Source organism: Schistocerca nitens, chromosome 1 (assembly GCF_023898315.1).
Source record: "Schistocerca nitens isolate TAMUIC-IGC-003100 chromosome 1, iqSchNite1.1, whole genome shotgun sequence".
Classification (NCBI taxonomy): domain Eukaryota; kingdom Metazoa; phylum Arthropoda; class Insecta; order Orthoptera; family Acrididae; genus Schistocerca; species Schistocerca nitens.
Genome location: NC_064614.1, coordinates 437,474,556 through 437,500,848, shown reverse-complemented (window position 1 = coordinate 437,500,848; position 26,293 = coordinate 437,474,556). Strand labels below are relative to the sequence as shown.

Here is a 26,293-nt window from a genome sequence, read left to right as displayed (position 1 = left end):
CAGTTCCTTAACAGATGTAGGGCGAGGAAGGGCATCGATTGCAGCGACAGTTTGCTGAAGCGGACAAATACCATCCCGAGATAGTTGAAACCCCAAGTACGTGATAGATGCCTGAAAAAATTTTGATTTCTGAAGATTACACTTAAGACTGGCAGTCTGTAAGACATGAAAAAGTGTGTGGAGATTTTGAAGATGTTCATCAGTGATGGAGCCAGTGACAACAATGTCGTCCTGGTAATTGATACACGCAGGGACAGTGAGCAATAATTGTTCCAAGAATCACTGAAAGAGAGCAAGGGCGCTGGCAACCCTGAATGGCAATCGTTGGTATTGATAGAGACCAAAAGCGTGTTAAGGACCAGAAACTGCCGGGAAGCTGCGTCGAGAGGAAGTTGATGATAAGCTTCTGACAGGTCAAGTTTAGAAAAATACTGGCCCCCAGCAAGTTTAGTGAATAATTCTTCAGGTCAAGGCATAGGGTAAGTGTCGATAAGGCATTGAGCATTTACAGTGGCTTTGAAATCGCCACAGAGACGAATATCACCATTTGGCTTAGCAACGACAATGACAGGAGAGGACCACTCACTGGACGTGACAGGAAGCAAGACCTCTGAAGCAATGAGACGATCCAGCTCCCGTTTGACCTGATCACGAAGGGCCACAGGAATGGGCCGAGCCCAAAAAACCTTAGGCCGAGCAGTGGGTTTGAGCGTGATATGAGCTTCAAAGTCGTTTGCATGGCCTAACCCAGGAGAAAAAAGGGATGAAAATGTCGTCGAAAAGGAATCCAATTGAGCATAAGGAATAGCATCAGAGACAATATGGACAGAGTCATCTATGGAGAACCCAAAAACGCGAAAGGCATGGAAACCAAAAAGATTCTCTGCATTACTATGGTCAACCACAAATATGGGAACAGTGCGAACGACAGATTTGTAAGATACCTCAGCATTAAATCGTCCCAAGAGAGAAATCTTCTGTTTATTGTAAGTCTGTAATTGCCTAGTGACAGGTGACAGGATTGGAGAACCCAACTGAAGATACGTCTGAGAATTGATGATAGTGGCAGGAGAACCAGTATTCACCCGCATGCGAACATCTCGACCAAGTATTTGGACAGTGAGGAATAACTTCCCTGAAAGGGAAGAAGTACAGTTGATAGACTACACAGAATCAGAATCAGCATCATGGTCATGAACATCATGTATGCGGTCGGATTTGCAAACGGATGACACATGACCTTTTGTTTTTGCATTTGTGACACATGGCCCAACGTTGTGGACAATCTTCTCGTGAATGTTTTGTAAAACACCGCAGACATGAAGGAAGTTGTCATGGGTTTTGCTGCAGTTTCTTAGAGATTTGTTTACGGTGAGGCCGAGGCTGTGCTTGGGAGTGTACTGAGGCCACGTCGGCTGGCGGGGACATGCCACACGCTTTTTCAACATCGCACAGAGGTTGTATTTCTCTGACGTCGCCCCAAGCCTCTATTTGCGCTCCAGCGGCGTGAGAAATTTCAAAAGACTGAGTGATGGATAGGACTTCATCTAGAGTCGGATTTGCCAACTGAAGGGCACATTGCCTAACTTCTTTGTCGGGCGCCAATTCGATAATAGCATCCCATACCATGGAATCGGCATAGGATTCTTTGTGAACTTCAGTAACAAATTGACACTTTCTACTGAGGCTGTAATGTTCAGCAGCCCAAGCGCAATAGGATTGATTCGGTTGTTTTTGACAACGATAAAAGGCAGCACGAGAGGCTACCACATGCGTTTGCTTTTGAAAATAGACAGACAGAACTGAGCACATTTCAGCAAAGGACAAAGACGCAGGATCTTTCAAAGGAGCCAATTGTGACAACAACCGATACATTTGAGGTGAAATCCATGAAAGGAACAGAGACTTACATGGCTACGAAGTCTTTCGCGACGAATTTCTTGAATAAAAATCTCTCGGTGTACATGCCGCGTCAATTCTGGATAAAACTCCAAGCTTTCGACCACTACCTCCATGGTCGTCGTCAGGGCTAAAACTGACTGTCGTGAGCTAGTCAGTTTTAGTCCTGACGACGACCATGGAGGTAGTGGTCGAAAGCTTGGAGTTTTATCCAGAATTGACGCGGCATGTACACCGAGAGATTTTTATTCAAGAAATTCGTCGCGAAAGACTTCGTAGCCATATTAGTTTCCTCTACGGGGAGGATATAGCGCGCAGCGTTCGTCACCTGGAGAAGCTGCGCCTGAAACAGTCTCAGTTGCTGAGCAATCTGGCTTTTTTACAACTACAAGGAGGTAGTACCGAAGTTTGCAGTCGTCAAACACCACATCAGAACCGCTGCAGTAAATAGAATTTTACGAAAGACCAGCCATGCTATTGTGAAAGAGAGGATACGTCATACCAGGTATGAACTAGACATGAACGCTCGTCTGTTATTTAGTTGCCATTTACTTCTGGCCGGAGTCCTCTCACCATTAGACTGGGAATGGGTGGATATGACTTTGGTGGCACACCAACAGCCAATTTAAGCAGGACTACGGTGAAACAGGCCGATAAATTTGAGCGGCTTAACCGTGATCAAGAAACTACTGGGTCCAACGGCATTCACCGCACTGTTATCAACTTCTCTGACAAGGAACTTGATGAAGCTACCATCTCGGCTCTCAGTAAAGGATTGAACTTTGCCCCAGCTCCACGTAAGTTACCGGTGGTTGAGATTATTAGTGGAGTGGAACAAGCAGTTCGTCATCTTCCTCAAGAAGCAGCGGATGACGTAAGGCTTGCTACTAGCCGGATTTTAGCGACATCTAAGCCACCTAAGTCAAACATCAGCAGAGAGGAGAGACAAGGACTGAAATTGTTGCAGAAAGATGAAGATCTAGTTGTTCTACCTGCTGACAAGGGAAACGCCACGGTAATCCTCAATGCTACAGATTACCACAAGAAAGTTGGATTATTACTGGAGGATAGCACATACCGGATTCTCAGACGGGATCCCACATCGGTGCTCAGCAGGAAGACAAGGGAGCTACTAAAAAACTCTGGCCTCTCCGACAATCTGGTGAAGAACTTATGGCCGAGAGCGCCTAGGCCACCAAGACTGTACGGTTTGCCAAAGGTTCATAAGGAGGACGTCCCGTTGAGACCGATTGTTAGCGCTATTGGCTCTCCTACGTACAGGCTTGCAAAACACTTAACTAAATTGTTGGCGCCTATAGTTGGTCACTGCCCACATCATATTAAGAATTCAAAAATGTTTGTTGATATCATAAAACAGATGAAGATAGGCCCAAGTGATATCATGGTCAGCCTCGACGTGGTTTCTCTGTTCACCAAAGTACCTGTGGATGACACCTTACAACTGTTGGCTGCTCATTTTTCCTCAGAAATTTTGAAGTTGTTCCGGCACACCTTGACGACCACTTACTTTTTATACAGTGGAAATTATTATGAAATGACGGATGGAACAGCTATGGGTTCGCCGTTGTCACCAGCTATAGCGAATTTTTTCATGGAGTACTTTGAAGAACGAGCGTTGAACAGTGCTCACCTCCACCCATCATGCTTCTACAGATACGTCGACGATACTTTTTTAATCTGGCCACACGGGAGCGACACGCTGCAGCAGTTCGTCGAACATTTAAATGGTGTACATCCAAACATAAAATTTACATTGGAGGTAGAGAAGGAAGGGAAGTTACACTTTTTAGATGTGTTGGTAGAGCGAAAGCCGGATGGACGACTGGGCCATTCTGTGTACAGGAAGCCAACCCATACAGACTTATATCTGCATAGCCATAGCTTCCATCATCCGTCTCAGAAGAGAGCTATGCTGAATACTTTAATACACAGAACCAGGACTATTTCCGACAAGGACCACCTCGTTCCCGAGATTAACCATTTGACGACTGTTTTCAAGAGGAATGGTTATTCTGCCGGTGAAATTAAATCAGTTTTGTCCAAGAAAGTAAAACACGATGCCAGCCATATACAAGAAGAGGACCAACACATAGCACGGCTTCCTTTTGCGGTGCTACAACGAGCAAGATAGCCAGAGTCCTGAAGAGGCAAGGAATAAAACCAGTTTTCCGACCACCTAGGAAAATTAGGGAAATGTTGAGATCAGTCAAGGATAGTCTCGGCTTAAGAGTGCCGGGAATTTATACTATTCCTTGCGAATGCGGCAAGAATTACGTGGGCCAGTCTGTAAGAACCGTTGCCGACCGCTGCATCGAGCACCAGCGCCACCTGAAATACAGGTATTTGGAAAAATCAGCGGTGGCTGAACATAGCCTGCTTAACAAGCATAAGATTTTATTTGAAGAAACCAGAGTAATAGCCCACGCATCGAATTACTGGGACTCTGTGATCCGGGAAGCAGTCGAAATTAGACTCAGCGATAATAACTTTAACAGAGACAACGGCTATGCACTTAGCAACACTTGGAAGAGTGCACTGCATAAAGAAAAATCGCAGAGAAAAACATCTCGCACTTTACCTCCTGATTCAAGGGATGGCGCTGCAAGCAACGCAGGATAGAAACTACATCTATGGAAGTAGAGGGCACCACTTCACTACGCGCCATATCGCTGTTGCTATGACGTATTCCAGCCAATCAGAAGCCGTCCTTGGCATATAAAAGTGGGAACCTCGCTAGCTCAAGGCCATCTTCTCAGGCAGAAACTCAGCCCCTGGCGAGAACGGGATACAGCGTCTTCACCTCCGCAACTGCCCCCTCAACACCATCATCCCCCTCTTGTCCCTCCTTTTCAACTTCTGCCTCTCCCACAACACCATCCCCACAGCGTGGAAATCCGCGAAAGTCGTCATGATCCCCAAACCAGGCAAACCCAAATCAGACCCCAAATCCTATCGCCCCATATCCCTCCTTGACGTCCTCCGCAAGACCTTCGAAAGAATAATTACAGACAGACTCACACACTTTACTGACAAACTCCAACTCATCCCTCACCTCCAGTCCGGCTTCCGAAAACTCCACTCCACCAATGATCCCCTTCTCCGACTCACTTCAGACATAACAAGACACCAGAACCTTGGACAGTGCACGCTCGCTATCTTTCTGGACATCGAGCGAGCATTCGACAAAATCTGGCATGACGGACTTTTATACAAGCTGCTTAAGACAGGCTTCCCACCACAGACAGTACAACTAATCAAAACCCTATTAAATGACAGACGCTGCCAAATCCACATCAACCAAACCACCTCATCCCCTTTCCGCCCCGAAGCAGGAGTAGCTCAGGGTGGGATTATCTCCCCCCTGCTCTACTCCCTTTACACCATTGACATCCCCACCCCGACAAGAACCACCGAACAACTCCAATTATACGCAGACGACACCGCATACTGGAACTCAGGACCCTCGATAAACACCATCAACAACCAGACAGCGACCTACCTGACAAAACTAGAAGACTGGATGCGACAATGGCGCATCAAACCCAACCCCACAAAAACCCAACTCATCCTATTCAAACACCGCAACATCCACAAAAATACAAACCAAAATCCCGACCACATCTCCCTCACGCTGTGGGGCACCCAGCTTCTCCCCTCTTCCAACGCAAAATACCTAGGCGTCCACCTTGACAAGTACCTCAACCTGAGCAACCACGTCAAGGAGACCCTAAGTAAAGCCCGTCAACGACAACACCTCATACGAAGGGTACAAGGCAAATTTACAGGCTGCAATGACAAGACAGCTGTAAACACATACAAAACCTTCATCCGCCCACTTTTTGAATACGCGGCAGCGCCTCTTGCCTGCATCTCCAAGACCCAAGCAGAAAGAATCTTCCGCACCGAAAGACGATTACTTCGCAGCATCCTACGACTCCCACCCTCCACCCCCAGACAAGAGGTCTTTGAGGAAGCAAAAGTCACCCCCGTTCAAACAAGATTAGCCATCCTGAGAGCCCGCTATGGGAAAACCACCCTCACCTCCCGACCCGACCTACACACAGTATACACCCACAGACCAAGACACAGAAACAAACCCAAATACAAATACACCTACCCACCAAGAACAATCATAAACAACACCCTCCACACCTTCCCTGAAACTATACACCAACATGAACACGCAAGACAATTACACATACAGAACAACGACACTCCTACCCCCCCTCACCTCCAGGCGTTGAACCCCGACCGCCCGCCACCATAAACCCCACCTAATCGATAGCAACAAATCGGCACATAAACCCGCCTCCACTGTCGCCCTTACTTTTGTACTTTTGTATTATTGTTCTTATTTTCATTTCTATTACTAGCTCCATTTCTAACTCTAATTCCACTTCTACTGCTTCAAAAATTGTAAAAATTGTAATTAGTCTATAAGTTAACAAAACAATTCTATATTGCCAAACACTATTTTAGGAAAAGTGTAATTAGTATGTAAGTTAGCAATAAGTACAAAATAAATAAAGAAAAGAAAAATGTAATACCCTCATCTCTGGCACCAATAGAGCAACAAGCTCTCCAGCGGCCCATCCGCCTCCCATCAGGAGCGGAAATGAATAGTATAAAAAAAATAAAAATAAAAAAAAATAAAATAAAAAAAATAAAAAAAATTAAAAAAAAAGCTCACGACAGTCAGTTTTAGCCCTGACGACGACCATGGAGGTAGTGGTCGAAAGCTTGGAGTTTTATCCAGAATTGACGCGGCATGTACACCGAGAGATTTTTATTCTAGAGACTTACATGTTTGTTCGTACGCGACATAAATGCCAAGAAGTGCTGTCGAAGACGTTTTTCATAATCAGACCAGTCTTCTGCCATCTCATCGTAAGGAGGAAAAGTAGGTAGAGACAACGACAAGAGATGCCCCACATTTGATGCCGTGACGAAATCACAAATCACATTTGTGAGAAGCATTTGCTGTTCTATGAGACCTTGCAATAGTTGCTCTAAAGTAGCCATGGACACACGTGGGTCAACGATGGAAAAGAAAAATCCCATCCTCATCGCCAATTGTAATAACTTCAAGTTGAACAAATATATTTTAAGGAAGATGCAATACATGAAAGTCACAGATCAAGTAAACAGAGTAAGACGTGTATACACTTTAACAGTAAAATCATAACTGAGTCCAAGTCTAGCGGCCGCTGGCTGGCTGGCCGCTTAGGTGGCACTGCTGCTGCATGGCTGGCAGACAGCGCCGCATGTAGATGATGCACGTAACTGTGCTGCGGCACTTTGAAAGATTGGCGAGTCACAACAGAAACAAACGTTGAAAAGCTTCATAAAAGTTCTTATTTCTCAATTGTAACTGGTCATCAAGTAGGTTTTCTTTATCAAGCAACAAGTGTTTAGAGATTTGCAACCCCTCAAGGATGTCAATCCTAGTGCATTTAATGTCACAATTTAATAGCTCTGTGTTATTTGGTGGATTTGGAGCATGACCCAATTGAAAAAGGTGCTCAGCAAAAGTCGAGCCATGCATGCCATCACCACTTTTCATGGGTATGTGTTCTTTATATCTAGCTGAGAGGGCTCTCCCTGTCTGGCAGATGTAATAACTTGGGCAATCACTACAGGTAATGTATTCAGAATTGAGGGATAATTTCTTGAATAATAGCTAGCCTTTCTTACAGGCTCCGAATCCATTTATAGGGTTCTTGTTCTCCTCAGAAGTAAGTTTGGTTACAGATTATGCCATTAACAGTTTGTATGGTTATATTAATCCAATTCCTAACATAAAGGTAGCTACTGTTTATGTATCTATATTTCCATGCACGCATGCACATGACCATCTGCGGTGCTTTGTACATAGCTGTTCGCTGCGATTAGTTCCAAAACAGCTATCGCAGCCTACCGACCTTGTCCACGCAGTGGGGCCTGCTGTTTCTTTTCAGTCCAAGTAATGTAGATTATGACTAGTTACTATGGTGCTTCAGTTTTATACTTGACATGGGCAAACTTTGGCATGCAGTAGTTGAGTGTCAATAGCTTCTGAAGAAGGCCAAATTATTTTAGCTGAAACCTAGGTAAAGACTGGTTTCTATTTGCAACTGAGGCTGACGTGTTATATGTTTAATTATCACAGTTGCTGATGGGGCTGCACAATGTTAAAAGATGTTCGAACAGTTATGGTGTGGTGTACTACAAATTACTTCCCTGAGGTGTAACCATTACTTCTGACACTTACTGTCAAAAACTGAGACATCTTGCAGATGCAATGCAATAACAACAACCAGGAAGACTGTGTGAAGTGATACTACTCCACAATAATGCCCACCTGCATCCTGCTAGGCCGACACAAAACATACATGTAAGAGTTGGGTTGGGAAGTCATTCCACATCTACTTTACTTACCTGATCTTTCACCCTCATATTTTCACCTTATCCTCTGTATATCAAACAGTCTTCAAGGAACTTCCTTTCAGGATGAAAATGCACTCCAAATATGGCTTGATGAGTTTTTCACCTCAAAACTAAGTGATTTCTACAGTTGTGGAATCAAAGAGTTACTTACCCCAGCATTGTAAATGGTGAACGAGAATATATTATTGATGACTTAAGTCTCTGTTATGTCTACCTATTGTGTTTATTAATATGTAAAAATGCTATGAACTTATGCACCAACCCAATGTTTTCTAGGAGCTCCAGTTCATTTTGGCCAATGCTGTTGTTTGTTCCTTGCTTAATATTCTTCAAAATTATTTTTGCCTATTCTGAGAATAGTTTTTATGTTTATGTTTGTATGTTCCATTTTTAGTAACAGCTTGGAGGATTTTGCAATATTGATGGTAAGAGATTTCAGTTTATGGTCTGGATTAAGTGGAGCACATTATTTCTAGCACATACTTTAATCCCAGGAGCCATCCATCATTTATCCTTGCTTCTTTTCAATACTACCCTCTTATGTTATAGGGGGGAAATGTCAAAGTGCCTTAGAAATACATTTAAGAACAAGTTAAATTTTTACTCGAAAATGTCTGTCTTATAAAAATACTTTTTTCCTATGATCCACACAGTTTGCCATATTGTACTGTGAACATTTTACTATCATTGTCAGTTAAACCATTTACTGTTGGTTTTACAGATAAATAACTGTAGGTTCTTGGATCTAAAAATTAATTGTGAATGACTCTTACACTGTGCCCTTAATCCCTGTTAGGAAATTTCATCGTGGGAAGTAATCCAAAACTGGACATCAAAAACTTGAAGTGCTCTCAATCAGTATTATCTTGCAGAAAAGCAACATTTAAGTCCTCACAAACAACTGTTCTCTGTTTCAGTCTCAATAATCTTATTAAAACAATCTCTAGCTACTTTATAAAGCTTCAGACACTTCCAGCTGGTGTGCTGTAAATTGTCAGTACTTAAGCTTGTGTGTTTTCCATTCCATTATTGCAGCTCAGCTTTCAAAGAACTGTTCAACACAATATTCATTTACCTGAAGAGCTTGGCACTTAACTACATATTCTGCATATAACTTTTTTTGCATATAGTAACTCTAGCTTTATTCTTACTAGATATACAACAATATGATATCCATCAAGATATGTATTCCTCAAGATAAATTTGTTCAGTTTCAGTTGTTCTGGCGCAAAGTTCTGATACGCACACAAAGTTTCCTGACATTAGATCTGTCATTCTGTTTTCCTTTATAGATATGAGACATTCATCCTGTTTTGGTGGAAGACTGAAAATGTTAATTTGCCTGTCCTACAGTTTAAACTTTTCACTTTTTACCATTTTTCTACTTAGTTGAGAGTATTCTGCACTTAGTTTTACATGAATATAAAGTACTTTAAACCTGATAATCTTACCTTCAGCCTCCTTTCAATAGCTGTATGAATGTCTTCATCTGAGCTCTTTATTGTAAACCTACTTTCTTGCCATTCTTTACATATCTGTAAGCAAAAGTATAAATAGAAACATAATTTGAATGGAGTACTGGAAGTAAAAATCTGTTCATGAAATGAAACTAGAGATATCATTCAGTAATTAGCATACGAGTCATATTGTTTTATATTTTATGTTTTTTCATACACAAAATCAATTACATCAATCAAAATATTACACTGCCTTGAAATTCTCTTATGCACCAGAGTAGTAGGTACTTACCAGTGGAGAATACTGTACAGAATGTCTTCCATTAAGAACATCATTTACATTTTGTCTTCTTCAATTGCATTTTCATCTTAGACTATTGACAATGAGGCCCTGCCACATATCAAGTAATAAGTTAAGAGGACCCAACTCAAAGTGTTATACATAACCACTGCTTACCCCATGATTATCATGATGTTAGAGTCATCCATTGTTCCTATATATCAGTAAATAATATCAGTAAATATGGTTCTAGTAATCCAAAATAATGTGTTAAACTAAACTGATATCTTATGTTACAGTCACACTATTTCCATAAACTGTGCGCTTCTCTGTTTATGTGCAGCTATCTGTTTGGTCTTCCACACTGTTACATACAGTATTATGCTGTGTCACATTCTCTGCAAACATTCGTCTAATTGTATGTAAATGTCTGTTGTGCAGCATCTTTTTAAAAAGATGCTCAGCAAAGGAAACAAACAGGTGACTAGGGCAGATGAGTCAATTACACCAATGCCACCACGGACGCCAATGCCAGTTCCTCAGCGACCACTGACGTGTGGGCGCGGACCGCAGAGAGAATGCCTCGTGAGGAGAGGGGATTTAATATGGCTGCCTGCCCCCAGGAGCTCAGTTCATCAGTGCACCTGTCGATGGTGACATGTCTGATAGCCAAAATATTGTGCCCGCTGGACACTATGGACCGGCAGTACACCCATGGACTGTTCGAGCAAGAAACTGAGGAATCACATTGCCTTTCTTAATTGCTGTCCATGCTGACCACTGACACACACACTTACCCACACATCTGTTCACAGTTACAACATCATAGCAAATCTTCAGACATTTGCAAAAGATCAAGAAATGTATTAACAAAGAGAAGCTGAAATAACTTCTCTGGTCTGTGATAACCACCAAAGTCTTCTTCTTGTTCTGTCTTATTTATTTATTGTTAATGTACTGGTATCTACAACTATGACATGTAGAAATCTGGGAGACATGTTTAGTAGAAATTATTTTTTCTGATGTATATGAGCCTCTTACAGTTACATATGTCATATTGTTTGCTCACATGAAAACATTCTCACCATACCAATGACAGCTTAACAATTAAAAAAAAGAAAGTGATATAACATGCCCTCTTTGTATCAAGTGCAGAAAACTGAATGTTGTGAATCCGTCCATTTATTTCTTCATGCTCTGTGTATGGAATAATACTGCAACTTGTCAAGGAAAAAGTTTCTCCATAAATGCAAAGTTAAGAATCCATAAGAAAGTTTTGGTATTGTAAGACACTAGCCAGCACAAAGTGAATACTTTCCAAATCAGTAGTAATTTATCAATATCAATGAAGTACTATCTGAAAGAATCTGCATAAATATTCAGTCATATCTTAATAAAATTTAAAAGTGGTACAAAGATTGGCAACATGCTTTACATGCTCAGAAATGTAAAATTGTGCCCTTCACAAAATGAGAAAACATAGTATCCTATGATTATAATATCTACATCTATCTACATCTACATTCATACTCCGCAAGCCACCCAACGGTGTGTGGCGGAGGGCACTTTACGTGCCACTGTCATTACCTCCCTTTCCTGTTCCAGTCGCGAATAATATCAGTGAATCACAGTTGTAATTGGCCAACTCTTACAAATATCTGGAAGGAGCACTTTGCAGGGATATGAAATGGAATGATCACATAGGCTCAGTTGTGGGTAAAGCCGGTGGCAGACTTGGATTTACTGGTATAATACTGACAAAGTGCAATCAGTCTACAAAGGAGATTGCTTACAAACTACTTGTGCAATGGTTCTTGAATATTGCTCAAATGTGTCGGCCCCATACCAAATAGGACTAACAGGGGATATTGAATGTATATGGAAAAGCGCAGCACATGTTCACGGGTTTGTTTAATTCATGGGTGAGTGTCATGGAGATATTGAAGGAACTGAACTGGAAGACTATTGAAGATAGACATAAACTATCCTGAGGAATTCTGTTAACAAAAGTTTGGTATCCAGCTTTAAATGATGATTCTAGGAATGTACTACAACCCTTATGTATCACTCACATAGGGATCGTGAAGATAGATTAGAATAATTACTGCACGCACAAGAGCATTCAGGCTATCATTCTTCCTGGACTCCACATGTAAAAGGAATGGGAAGAAAGCCTAATAACTGGTAGAATGCGATGTACTCTCTGCCATCCACCTCATGGTGGTTTGCTGAGTATAGATGTAGATATATATACAGGGCTTCCCACATAAAACCGATACACCTCATGTACCAGTTAATCATCTTTAATTGAATCACTTGCCAAGTGGCCTGGATGGCCATGAACAACAATTCCAGCATCTCTTATAAACAGGTAATTACATTTTTTTAACATTACTATCATCTATTCTTTTTTAATTAGTTCATATCAGGTGTGAGATACACGGTTTTATATGGGATGTCCACATACAACTTGTGTGTGTGTGTGTGTGTGTGTGTGTGTACACGCGCGTGCGCGTGTGTACCTGTTGCAATTGATGTGTGGCTTTTATACAATATGCAATGCTGGTCATTGCAGCACCATTAAGATGGCTTGTAACAAATGTCAAATTAGCACAAAGTGTACTATGAACATGGATATGTAAATGATTAGTGTTTCATTGCAACAGCATAAAGAAAGTAGGAGTAATGCCATCAACATTCTGTGTAGGAGTAAAGATAGTTCAAACAGGGGAAAATCTCGGATTGAATAATGACAGAATTATGAAAAGGCCGGATTGGTACTTGGCATATAGAGGGGATGCTGACTCACAGACGGGCACAACAAAAAGCCTGCTAAACATGTGAGCATTTGGCCAAATGGCCTTCTTCTAACATAGAAAACACATATATATTCATGCAAGCACAGCTCACACACACATGACTGTTGTTAATGACCACCAATGCCAAACTACAAACTCACAGTCTTTTTGTTGTGCCTGTCTGTCAGTCAGCATCTCCTCTGTATGCCAAACAGCAATCTGGCCTTTTCATAATATTGTTATTTGTGAGAATATTGTGTCATACCTCATGTATGAAGGAGAAATTTCTGTCATCATGTACCAGAATTTGGCAGCATCAGGACTGTTGTTTACTGAAACTGCTGTTTGTCATTCAGATGACAACAAATCACAGCACAATCATCTCTGGTTCACATAGCTGGTAATTTCTATAGCAGGTATTACATTTCTGACGTGATAAGACCGAGGGTTACCCAATCTTCAAGACTGTCATGATGCTATCTTTCAACAAGATAATGCAAGACTGCATATTTCCAATGTTATCACGATTTTCCGCAGCACAGAAAGTGTTCGACCCTTGCCCTGGCCTGCACATTATCCAGATTGCTTACACACTGAAAATGTCCGGTCATGGGTTGCCAAGCAATTGGCATGCCACCACTTACCAGCCACTATGATTGATGAACCCTGGCATAGATTTGAAGCAGTATGGAATGATGAACCCAAACCCATCATGCCAGGTCAGTTTACCTCAGTTCCCAGTTTTGTTAGAGCCACTGCTGCAGAGGTGGCAGCATGGTGTACCAAATTCTACACCTACAAATTTAATCAAGCATTCTTCCTCCTACACTGTGTATTCATTTTAAGTGACATTTAGTTATTTGCTATACTGTCTCGTGTAGCAGTTTTGATGGCCAGCAGTATATACTCAAAGATTTTAGCAGTTAATCATTTCTTTAAATTTTTCCATTGCAGTTGGAGGTAAGATTGTGTATGTCATAGAATAAGTGAAATGTTTAACTCTTAGGGCAAAATTAAATATTTCACTAAGTCAGTAATCTCTTGAACATGAAGACGTAACAAATTTCTGAAAGCTCAAGTTTCTACTCTAACCTGACTAATTGTAAATATGAGAAATGTCAATTTACAATTTTTATGGTTCTGCATTCTGCACCTTGTCACCAATGTGGTGTCAACTAAAGAGGACTTGCAATACAGCGGCCGAAATCCCCCGAATGGGACCTTCTGGCCAACAATGCCATATGATCACTTTCCTTTGCTTTCTTTTTTTTTCCCTCACAGTTTCAAGAAACTATTTGTTTGCCATATTAGTGTGCAAGTGTCTTTTTATTTTTGATTGGTTCCTTGCCATCTGAATGGTTTCATCTAAGCTGTCAACTCAGATGCAGTGGATGAGCAATTTACTAAACATCTGGTTGGCTCTGAGCACTATGCGACTTAACTTCTGAGGTCATCAGTTGCCTATAACTTAGAACTAATTAAACCTAACTAACCTAAGGACATCACACACGTCCATGCCGCGGCAGGATTTGAACCTGCGACTGTAGCGGTCACTTGGTTCCAGACTGCAGCGCCTAGAACCGCATGGCCACTCCGGCCGGCTACTATAGATCTGTTATTTCACTCCACCAGAAGGCAAAATCAGCTCAGGTCCTATAGAGCCTCACAGACAGTAACAAACAGAAGTTTCCTGAGGGGTGGAAAGAATAAAACCAAATATGTGCAGTCTCAAACATGCCCAACTTTGAAAGAAACTACTATTAATACAGCATACTTGGTAAATACACAAATTTGTAGGACCAATCTTGTTTCAGATGTGTCAAATCTCCTACAAACATTTTTATGGCAGAGCACAAGAATACATCTGTAGGAAACTGCAGATTCACTGTCCTTGAGTTGATGGAATTTGATGAATCTGGTCACAATGCAAGGGCCCAGTCTAAGATCAGAAAAGAGGCATGCACTAATAGGCCACACAAATACTTCCTTAAGGTGCATTTACACCTATGCACCTTGCAACTAGTTGCCTTGCAGCTGTAGCTTTCCCCGCATGGAAGTAGAGGCATCCAGCATGAACACAGGTACGAGTGAAATCATTCACACCCACATTTGACGGAAAAGTCATGCAACCTACACGTGTGCCTCTACTTGTGTAAGGGCAAGAACAGTGACATTGTGACCAAGTGCTAGATGCAAAGGTGTAAACACAGCTTTAGTAATGGAATCAGTCTCATTTATTTTGTGTGAAGGTAGCAGGTATCCACACTGAACTTTGCTCAAGGCTATTAATATGTAATACCAATCAACACAAAATCTCTGAGTTATCCACTAAATATCTCCATACACCCCATTAAAAATTCTGAATCTGTGAACCACTGTGTCATTATGAAAGAAATCATCACATTTTTCCAAACTTCTCTTAAATCACAGGGAACATAAATATTTTGATAAAACAGTTTGAGTATAAAAGATAGTTTCCAAATGGCACCTCAGTACTAAATCACATTTTCATAAACACATAGTAAGTGTCTCAAAGGATGGGGTGCATGTCTACACCATTTTTTAATCTGATACCTATGGTCAGTAGAAGTTTTAGCTCTGTAATGATGATGATGAACAACAACAGCAACAACAATAATAATGAAACAAAAGTTAAGTTCTACATACTTACCAATTAAAAAACATTAGGTGCCTAATATAAAAATATATAAACAAAACAATAATCTCTCAGAAACAATTGCCACAACAATATACTGGTTTATATTTTAATCACTTGAAACAATATTACAATTTAAAATGGTACTGGTAAGTGTTTAACACTATGTTAAACAGAGCACTAGGAGAAAAATATGAAAATTTTAGTAGCTAACATACATTCTGTACAGGATGATGTGACAAATATATTTATAGCTGAAATTAATTCCGGGTTAATGTACAAATATTTGCACCTACTCACTAAAATCTGTAAATTGAGATAAAAAGAATAAAATCAGAATAAAGCAAGATTAAATGGTAATTATTTTATGCCTGAGTAAATGGTAATAGTAAATTCATTGGTTACCTCTTGCAGTCCTTTTTTAATCTGGGCTTCTTCATCAGCAGATATTAACCCTGCATGTTTTAATGCTTCTGCATATGCCATGCTTCCCTGTAATAAATTGTATTTTATTGATATTCTACATTTTAAAAATTGTAATAATTTTCCATTACATTTCAAATACTTGATTTACTTTTTCACAATTAAGTGAGCTAAATCACATAAAAGTCTATGAATTACATACTCATGTTCCTTTGACAAAAATACAGATGATTGCAGATGAAAGAGGAACAGAGGAAGGAGATGAGAATGAGATATAATACCAAATCCAAACATTTCTTTGTATCACAAATGTTGGGGTAGAATATAAAAGTACAAATACTGTATTTTGTAATGAACCATGTTATTGCAGATGAATATAAATCATTTGCAAATATTATAGTAAGCTGTTTTAACCATTTTATGTAGCAAATAAAGGGAATGTACAGTGTTGGATATGATGTTAAAAATTGATGACAGAGAGCATGAACTGTTCAATAAGTTGTTATCTTTACACATGCCATTATTTATACTCTACCAAAGACTTTCCTTACCAAGCTTATATCACCAAGATGGTTTCCTTCCATCCTATTCCTTGTGTCATCTGTTCTTTGTTGCTGAGTAATGTTTCAGATATGATTTTATCATTCTTATTGCATATTTAAATTTTTCCTTGTGTTTTCCATTTCACTTTTGTCCTTACAACACAATCTTGAAACCTATTATCCTCCTGGCCAGGCTCTGCTAGCCTCTGCCCCACACCCACATCCACCCTGCCTCATGACCCTAAATTCACTCATTCCACACTCACACCCTTGTCTCCACAGTCTCATCCTTTCTCTTTAATTGCCAAACCTCCCTATTGAGTCCTCCTCATCACTGTGTACTATATACAACTATCTCTGCCTGTGGACAGCATAAGTTAACCAATGTCACATTCCTGTGCCTTGCACCTGTTATATGTTCCTCCCAGCTGTCAGCCAACCTTTCTAAACACTTACTCCTACTCACTGCCTCCTTTCACACATAATCCACTCCATCTGACAAAACCTCTCACCTCATTCGAGCTGCAGTGCTGGTGAAATGTAGTCACTTATTACAAATGGCTGTGCAAGTATGTATGTTTACATTGTTGCATGTCTGTGTACTTAACAGCACTGAAGATGGATTTGCTTGAAAGTTGGTGAACTGGACACTGTTTTCTTAACTGAAGTTATTCATTTCGCTTTGAATAACATTGCAGAGTATCTTGCCATTTGTTTCAAAATTTGAAAAAATACATACCTTTTTCTACGCATTTAGCAGCTTTAATTGTAGCTTTTACAGGTTTGTAACATTTGTGTAGTTTTGCTTATCTTCATCACTTTTATGAGGCTTATTCAGAATAATGAGCAGCCTTATAAATTTTTTTCAGTGTGGAGAGCATCATTTGTTAATGAGAGACACTTTATGTGTATTATTACTGCAACCTCTTTTGATGACACTCAGGAATGTTTCTCTGCCACATGCAATAGCCATATCAACTGGGAAAATACATCAATATTCAGCAATTGTTTTATCATCATCCAGTGTATGAAACCAAACCTTTACTTTAAATCAGTCCTCCTTTTTTCTGTTAGTTACAACTAGTATTCTGTTTATATCTAATCTAATCTGAGATTTCTTTTACAAGCAATAGTTTTGGTTGGTCAACTTCAGGAGTTGCTCAACAGCATAAGATGATCACATAGGGATGTGACTGATGCACCATGTCTCACATGGTTGGACAACATGTTGGATGACCTACATCTAAATGTCTTGCACAAATAATTTCTATAAAGATTCAATGTGACAAGTGCACTGTCCATTAAATCTCTGCAATATCACTTTGTCTATGCATAACAGAACATCATTTCGAAGTAACATAAATAGATGGATTTAGATGTAGACAATTATTGTAAGCATAATATAGTTAGATAATGTAAACAATGTGTGTGTGTGTGTGTGTGTGTGTGTGTGTGTGTGTGTGTGTGTATAAAAATTGAAATAAAGTTCCAGGCCATATAGGTCAAAGAGTACTACACTGAAAATCTCTCCAAGTGCTGTACTTCAATAATAGACTTGCAAACATACAAGACAGTACTTATAACAGTATACATGCACCCAATAGTAGATGCTTTAACAATCATTGTAAGCAGTTATAAAAGGACTAATAACATAATGGAAAGTCTAGGGTGAAATAATAACAGTATGGAAAGGATTAATTTCTACTCATCACATACAGGAAATGTTGACTCAACACCTCCTCTATGTGGTGAGTAGCAATCTGTCATTTACATATTGTTGTAGAAATAGTAGAAATAACTGGGAAGTCATTGCATATTGATTTCATCGTGACATAGTACTGGTCAAGATCACCTAAAGTTCCTGATGTCTAGCTTTGGTTTGTTCCCCACAGTAATATTCTCTGCAAGAATAGGAGGACACAGCACAGCAGCAAGTGATAATCTGTTTCTAAATCCAACAGTCTTTCATTAAATAAATATGAGCCCTGTAATAAAGGTTTATCAGCCCAGATTGGCAAAATGGCAACAATAATTGTTTGGTTTAAATGTTCATTTATTAGCCTTTCAGCATGTTTACCATGCAATTGGCTCTGTCCATTGAAGTTATACATGCACACGTACTTTTAAATTAAATACTTGTAGATTTTAAGGCTTTTACAAAACATGCAGAAACTGTTTCAAGAATTTAGATATCTTAACTTTTTCATTGTTGTATATATACAAAACAATAATGTACATCACAAAAGGTAGTGAGGACTGGATTACAAATGCTAGTGTACACACCCACAATACAAGAAAGAAGAATGAAGTACGGAGCATACCCCACCGACTGGCAATGCTAGAAAAAGGACCCCAGTACTCTAGTATAAGACTGCTAAGAAGTCTGCCCAAAACCCTGCAAGATAGTGTACTTCACAATGACTTGGCAAAGAAACTTAAAGACTATCTCATTGAAAAAGAGTTTTACAGTGTTGCAGAATACTTTTGCCATTAAATTTATATATATTGTTACTCATTATCAGTGATGTAAAAATGTAAGCTAAAGGTGTAGGAAAATAAGTGATAAAGAATTTTAATACTTTGACATGTCCTATATTACACGTACATTTACTGTACACATTGTAATCTTACAGGATCAAATAAAATTCAATTCAATTCAATTCGATGTTTTTCATTAGAAACTTACATTTTGCATAACTCATTACATATCTGTCATATTTTCGTATATCTAATTACATAACTACACAATTATATATAAATAAAAACACTATCTGTCCTATTATAAATCTTCATGTACAAGGTGTGCAAGAAAAGTAATGAGACTGACAATGCTGCGACAGATCTGGCAGTTTTAATGGGACACCCTCCTCTAACATTACCTTTTTTTATAGAAATAGTTCATACCAGGAATATTTTTGAATCTTGTATAGGTGAACATTTTCTCAGCTGTTCAACTAAATGAATTTCATATCATTTTGTATATGATGTATTATATTTCAGGCTAAAATTTATAAAAAGAAATTTTGTTAAAATCAATTTGTACTAACTCTGTATGTAGAGTTAAAATTACTCTTCTATTAGAAATATTAGAAATTATGAAATACTTGGCATACTTAAAATTCATATTATTAATTGCACAATAAATAAGGAGCTACAAAAAGCAAACAAAGACGTTCAAAATACAGACAGTTTAGAAACGCAATATTCATGGATATAAGTGAACTTGGAAGAAGATTCCACACAAATCGTGGCCCCCACCTCAGCAGGGTGGGAAAGAAATTCATTATTTGCAAGATTTTAGAAATACGGTAGTACGTCAAAAACTACACCTGAAGCAGGATATCTCGGTAGCCATACCTCTCAACGACAAATGTGTTGTGTCAAATTCTACACTCCTGGAAATTGAAATAAGAACACCGTGAATTCATTGTCCCAGGAAGGGCAAACTTTATTGACACATTTCTGGGGTCAGATACATCACATGATCACACTGACAGAACCACAGGCACATAGACACAGGCAACAGAGCATGCACAATGTCGGCACTAGTACAGTGTATATCCACCTTTCGCAGCAATGCAGGCTGCTATTCTCCCATGGAGACGATCGTAGAGATGCTGGATGTAGTCCTGTGGAACGGCTTGCCATGCCATTTCCACCTGGCGCCTCAGTTGGACCAGCGTTCGTGCTGGACGTGCAGACCGCGTGAGACGACGCTTCATCCAGTCCCAAACATGCTCAATGGGGGACAGATCCGGAGATCTTGCTGGCCAGGGTAGTTGACTTACACCTTCTAGAGCACGTTGGGTGGCACGGGATACGTGCGGACGTGCATTGTCCTGTTGGAACAGCAAGTTCCCTTGCCGGTCTAGGAATGGTAGAACGATGGGTTCGATGACGGTTTGGATGTACCGTGCACTATTCAGTGTCCCCTCAACGATCACCAGTGGTGTACGGCCAGTGTAGGAGATCGCTCCCCACACCATGATGCCGGGTGTTGGCCCTGTGTGCCTCGGTCGTATGCAGTCCTGATTGTGGCGCTCACCTGCACGGCGCCAAACACGCATATGACCATCATTGACACCAAGGCAGAAGCGACTCTCATCGCTGAAGACGACACGTCTCCATTCGTCCCTCCATTCATGCCTGTCGCGACACCACTGGAGGCGGGCTGCACGATGTTGGGGCATGAGCGGAAGACGGCCTAACGGTGTGCGGGACCGTAGCCCAGCTTCATGGAGACGGTTGCGAATGGTCCTCGCCGATACCCCAGGAGCAACAGTGTCCCTAATTTGCTGGGAAGTGGCGGTGTGGTCCCCTACGGCACTGCGTAGGATCCTACGGTCTTGGCGTGCATCCGTGCGTCGCTGCGGTCCGGTCCCAGGTCGACAGGCACGTGCACCTTCCGCCGACCACTGGCGACAACATCGATGTACTGTGGAGACCTCACGCCCCAGGTGTTGAGCAATTCGGCGGTACGTCCACCCGGCCTCCCGCATGCCCACTATACGCCCTCGCTCAAAGTCCGTCAACTGCACATACGGTTCACGTCCACGCTGTCGCGGCATGCTACCAGTGTTAAAGACTGCGATGGAGCTCCGTATGCCACGGCAAACTGGCTGACACTGACGGCGGCGGTGTACAAATGCTGCGCAGCTAGCGCCATTCGACGGCCAACACCGCGGTTCCTGGTGTGTCCGCTGTGCCGTGCGTGTGATCATTGCTTGTACAGCCCTCTCGCAGTGTCCGGAGCAAGTATGGTGGGTCTGACACACCGGTGTCAATGTGTTCTTTTTTCCATTTCCAGGAGTGTACAAACAAAAAGTGAGTGGTAACAGAAGTGACTTCTCTCAAGGCTGGAAGTGAACCATTCATCTCTGTGCCAGATGAGACCGAAAATCATCAAACAGAAACAGCCAATGAGACTGAGCAAGCTAAGAAAATCTGCGAAAATGATGGGGTGCAAGAAACCAACAACAGCACCACTAAAGAGGCAGCCACATGGATGAACATCCCAGGAGCAGAAATTTTTAGGCATATGGTTTCAAAATTATTTTAAATGGCAGACACATATTGGTATAACAAAAACGAATATGACTACAGCCTACGCTTACTTGCACACAAAGCAAGCTTCCAATTGCATACTTTGCCCAGTTCCACAGTATTCTACAGTATGGAATTATATTCTGGGGTAGCACAGCTACTAACTCAGTAACCTTCCACACCCAAAGAAGAGCTGTAAGAGCAATGCACCATACAAAACAGACTGACTCATATAGGGAGCTCTTTCAAAAGTCTTCCATCTTCTCTTCCCCATCTTTTTATTCTAGAAAATAGTAAATATGTGAGGAAAAACATCAAAGAAATAAATAAAACCTGTAACGTACATCAACATTATACCAGGCAAACTCCATGTTCAGTCCGTACGGACAACAACTTATAAAACCTCCAGAACAAATAGCACAATACAAATGTACAGTAGTCTGCCACATAATATTAAAGTTATTTCTTCATTTTATCTGTTTCACAAATCCCTAAGGGCATTCTTATTAGATCACTGCTTCTATTCAGTGGTAGAATTCATAAACCATGTGAAGTGCAACAGACATGAAGCAAGAATATGCAACAACTGCTACTGCTGCTAAAGCAAGACCAAATATAATTAATTTAGTGTACTATTAAAATAAATGTTGAAGTTATATGTAACCTGTGTGTGTGTGTGTGTGTGTGTGTGTGTGTGTGTGTGTGTCCAAGCGACATCCGACAATCTGTAGAGATTTACTAGATGGATAAATAAATTGACAAAAAATAAATAAATTCTTCTTTTGTCAAGAAAGTGTGTAAACTCTTTAGATTTTGTAAACTCTTTGGAATATTGTTAGTACTGCAGAATGTAGAGAGTGGTGGACATGCCTCTGATCGAATTGGACTTTTATGTTTGGCAATAACAATGTGAATTTGTATTTTAAAGTGGAGATTGTAAAGACAGTGTGACATAGAAAAGTGGGATGGACTAAAAAAAAGTTATATAAATAGAAATTACTTCATTAGTTATCATGTCAACTAGAACCCACAAAGTTAAGAAACTTCATTCTGAAGAATCTACTCCTAGACACAACAAACTGCAGCCAACTACGAGAAAATGAAGATAAGTAACAAAATTATTTGTACATCTTACTCCTCTTGATGCGTTTGAAACAAAGCAATTAATCTTTTTCAAGAGACTGAAAAACTACTGGTGATGTGTAGGAGGGTAAGATTATACAATGCTGTGTTGTTCTACTTGCATAGACCAGTGTGTTCATTCCTTCCAGATGCTCAGTCCAAGTTTCAGCTTTGTACAGCCATCATGTGATAGAATGCCATCAGTGAAATTGTGTTTTTGTTGTGTGTTACAAAACTGGAACAGCGGAATTCGAACAATATAATGCAATCAAGTTTTGTGTTAAACTTGGAGAATCCATGAGTGCAACCTTTGAAGAGTTGAAAAATGCCTATGTGGAACATTCCTTATCTAGAGCACAAGTTTTTTGCTGGACAAATCATTTCTGGAAGGCCGAGAACACATTGAAGTGTTGGGTAGGTGAACTGGGTAAGTTTTGCTCCTGGGTCTTCCATAAGGATATGACCCTTGTGGCAAGGGGTTGGGATTGGGAGTGGCAAGGGATGGACTAAGATGTTGTGGAGGTTGGGTGGCTGTAGAACACCACTTGAGGAGAGGTGGGAAGTATCTCAGGTAGGCCATCCCTCATTTCATCCCTCATCATGCCCTCCAATGAGGGACATCCTACCAAGTTGCCAGAATGAGATTTTCACTCTGCAGCGGAGTGTGCACTGATATGAAACTTCCTGGCAGATTAAAACTGTGTGCCCGACCGAGACTCGAACTCGGGACTTTGCCTTCGCGGGCAAGTGCTCTACCATCTGAGCTACCGAAGTTCGAGTCTCGGTTGGGCACACAGTTTTAATCTGCCAGGAAGTTTCATCCTACCAAGTTACTTCCCACCCCTCCGGAATTGGTGTTCTATTGCCCACCAACCTCCTAGGCCATCCATACCCCACTCCCAGACCCAGACCCTTGCCTCAAGGATCATAGCCCTGTGGAAGACACAGGTGCAAAACCTGCCCAATCTACCCAACCAGCACTTCCTATTCCAGTCCAGTCACTGGTTTATGCTGCCCCATCAGGGACTGGGCAGCCTGGGAAAGCAGCCATGTCATTTACCAGCTCTCCTGCAACCATTGTACAGCTTTTTATATTGGTATAACTACCAACCTATTGTCCACCAAGATGAATGGGCACTGCCAGACTGTGGCCAAGAGCAAAGTGGACCATCCTGTGGAACAGCATCCAGCTGAATATATCACACTTGATTTCAATGGCTGTTCACTATCCGGGGCATCTGAATCCTTTCCTCTACCACCAACTTTTCTGAACTGCACAGATGGGAGTTATCCTTACAACATATTATGCGCTCCCATAATTATCTCAGCCTCTACCTACAGTAACATACTCTCCCCACACTCTCCACCCAACAGTTTTCACCCTCTCTATACTATCATCTCCTTCACAATCTCATCTCCCACCCTGTTTATTTGCAGCCCTCTGCCAATGCATCCATCCCATCTTTCCCCACTCCTCTCCTTTCTTTGCTTCTTTTCTCCCCACCTCTCTACCTCACAACCTACTGACGCTGCACCTGTTGGCAGCCTAGTCCCTGCACACTCCACAGCATTCCTCTCTTTCCTGACCCATACTGCTTTCCCTTCCCCTTATCTTTCCCCTTCCCCACCCCCTCCAGATTGCTGCTTGCATCCTACGTGATGTAACATTCCGGCCCAAGATGCTGGAGTTGGCGTGTGTGTGTGTGTGTGTGTGTGGGTGGGTGGGTGGGTGGGTGGGTCGGTGGGTGGGTGGGTGTGAGGTGTGCTTGCTTCTACCTGTCTCCAACTTCACATGTCTTCTTTATGGTAAGTAGCAATCTGTCTTTTCCTACATTGTTGACATTTCTGCCTGGAGCTTCCATCATTTGAAAGGAAGGGAACAGTTTTACAGGATGAAAACTGGGAAGGAGTTTACCAAGGGCACACAATATATGAGAAATTTAATTCTTACCTAAAATAGTTTTATCAAATTATGAATCCAGTTATTCTTTACAGAAGATCAGGGACAATTGAAGTGGATGCTGAGAGGAAGAGGGTATTTCAGAATGTCGTCTTGTCCTCATATCTAAGTTTTCATTTTTTCCTGCATTCCTGTTATTGAATCACAGTTCAGGTCTGGAGATGTATATAGTTGCTTAGCAGACCAATCTTGGCATGAGATAAGCGGCCACATACATTAAACAAAATAGAGTGTGGAGGGCATGGCTGGGCCTGGTGAAATTTGCATCTCTAACAATTTTCATGGCTTTGATGTTCCCCTCTCAAAATGTAAGACAGAGATGACGTAGTTGTGCACCAATGTTTACAATCTTCTGCTGTTTTGCATCAGTTACTTAGTGGAGTGTTTTGATACTTTAGGTGCTTCTTGAATTTGCCTTTCCTAGAAGGTTCGCAGGACTTTCTACTGTACTCACTTCACTATACAAAATTTGTCAATGAAGTCTGTTGTTTCTCATGTCCATCCATTTGAGTTTGTAACCAATACTGATGGGACCTATACTGTACATCTTTGCCTTCTCAAAAATCATGGTGTTTGATATGAAGTCATCCCATTTGATGTTCATAATGTATCAAAGCTTCTGTTGGTTGAATCACTCTAGTTTCTTAAGATTACAGTGATACAGAGTCCTGTGTTTGCAGTCATAGAGCAGGGTAAAACATCAACTGTTTGATACACTATCACTTTAGTGCAAAGTGTCAGTTCTTTATTCAGGAGGACTCAATGTAGGAGACATCCAAAAGCAACATGTTCGGCATGCACCCTGTTCTTCACATTCTTTACTGATGAGTGGTTAGTCAATAATATACTTCCTAGACAGAGGAAGTGATCTACTTGTTCCAGAGGTACACTGTACATAGAGATATTGAAATCCACAAAGGCAGTTCTATGAGCTGTGCTAGTACTTTTGGTTTTTGGATGTTGATGGTCAGATCAAACTGTTTATATGCAGTAGAGACACAATTTACAGACAGTTGCAGCTCTGTGGGTGTGTTAACTGGAGAAGCATCATCATTATCATCAGTGTATTGTAGTTCAGTTACCTGAGTGAGACTTGTGAACCTTTTAGAGTGCAGTCTGGGCTGATTAAATAGCCCTCCATCAAATCTGTATTTAGGTTCTACTCCTGGATTGTTTACAGATGATGTCTCACAAAGCATGGCTGCTAGGTACAGAGCAACAGCATTGGCATGAGGGCACACCCTCATTTAAGTCCATTAGTAATAGAGAATTTTTCAGGTGTTTCATTCTGTTGTAGCACTTGCAGAGACATATCATTGTGGAAAGCTTAAATCATTTGAACAAGGTGTTCAGGGCAGCCAAAACATTTTAAGACTTTTCACATAGCATCTTGGGGCACTGTATCAAAGGCCTTTTCTAGGTCATAGAACAGAAATAGTAAAGGATTATATTGTTCCCTGCACTTCTCCTGCAGTTGTCATGCACAGAAGATCATATCAATAGTTCCTCTGGAGGGGTGAAATCTGCACTGAGATCCAGGAAGCACAGACTCAGAAAGAGTCTAGAGGCAATTCAACAGAATTCTAGCAAAAATTTTACCAGCCATAGAGAGCAAGGATATGCCATGGTAGTTATCACGTATGTTTTAGTTGCAGTTTTTAAAGAT

The 26,293-nt window shown here is 40.9% G+C and overlaps 1 protein-coding gene across 2 annotated transcripts in view; it reads right to left on the bottom strand.

Annotated features, from left to right (window-relative positions):
- The window catches only part of LOC126251400 (argininosuccinate lyase), an 80,181-nt gene that overhangs the window by 42,543 nt on the left and 11,345 nt on the right, over positions 1-26,293 (bottom strand). For both annotated transcript variants that reach the window (XM_049951816.1, XM_049951806.1), the window contains exons 3-4: positions 15,943-16,029; positions 9,798-9,881 (exon numbers count right to left, since the gene is read on the bottom strand). In XM_049951816.1, the coding sequence (XP_049807773.1) occupies positions 9,798-9,881; positions 15,943-16,029 (171 nt within the window). The remainder of the gene's footprint in view (positions 1-9,797; positions 9,882-15,942; positions 16,030-26,293) is intronic.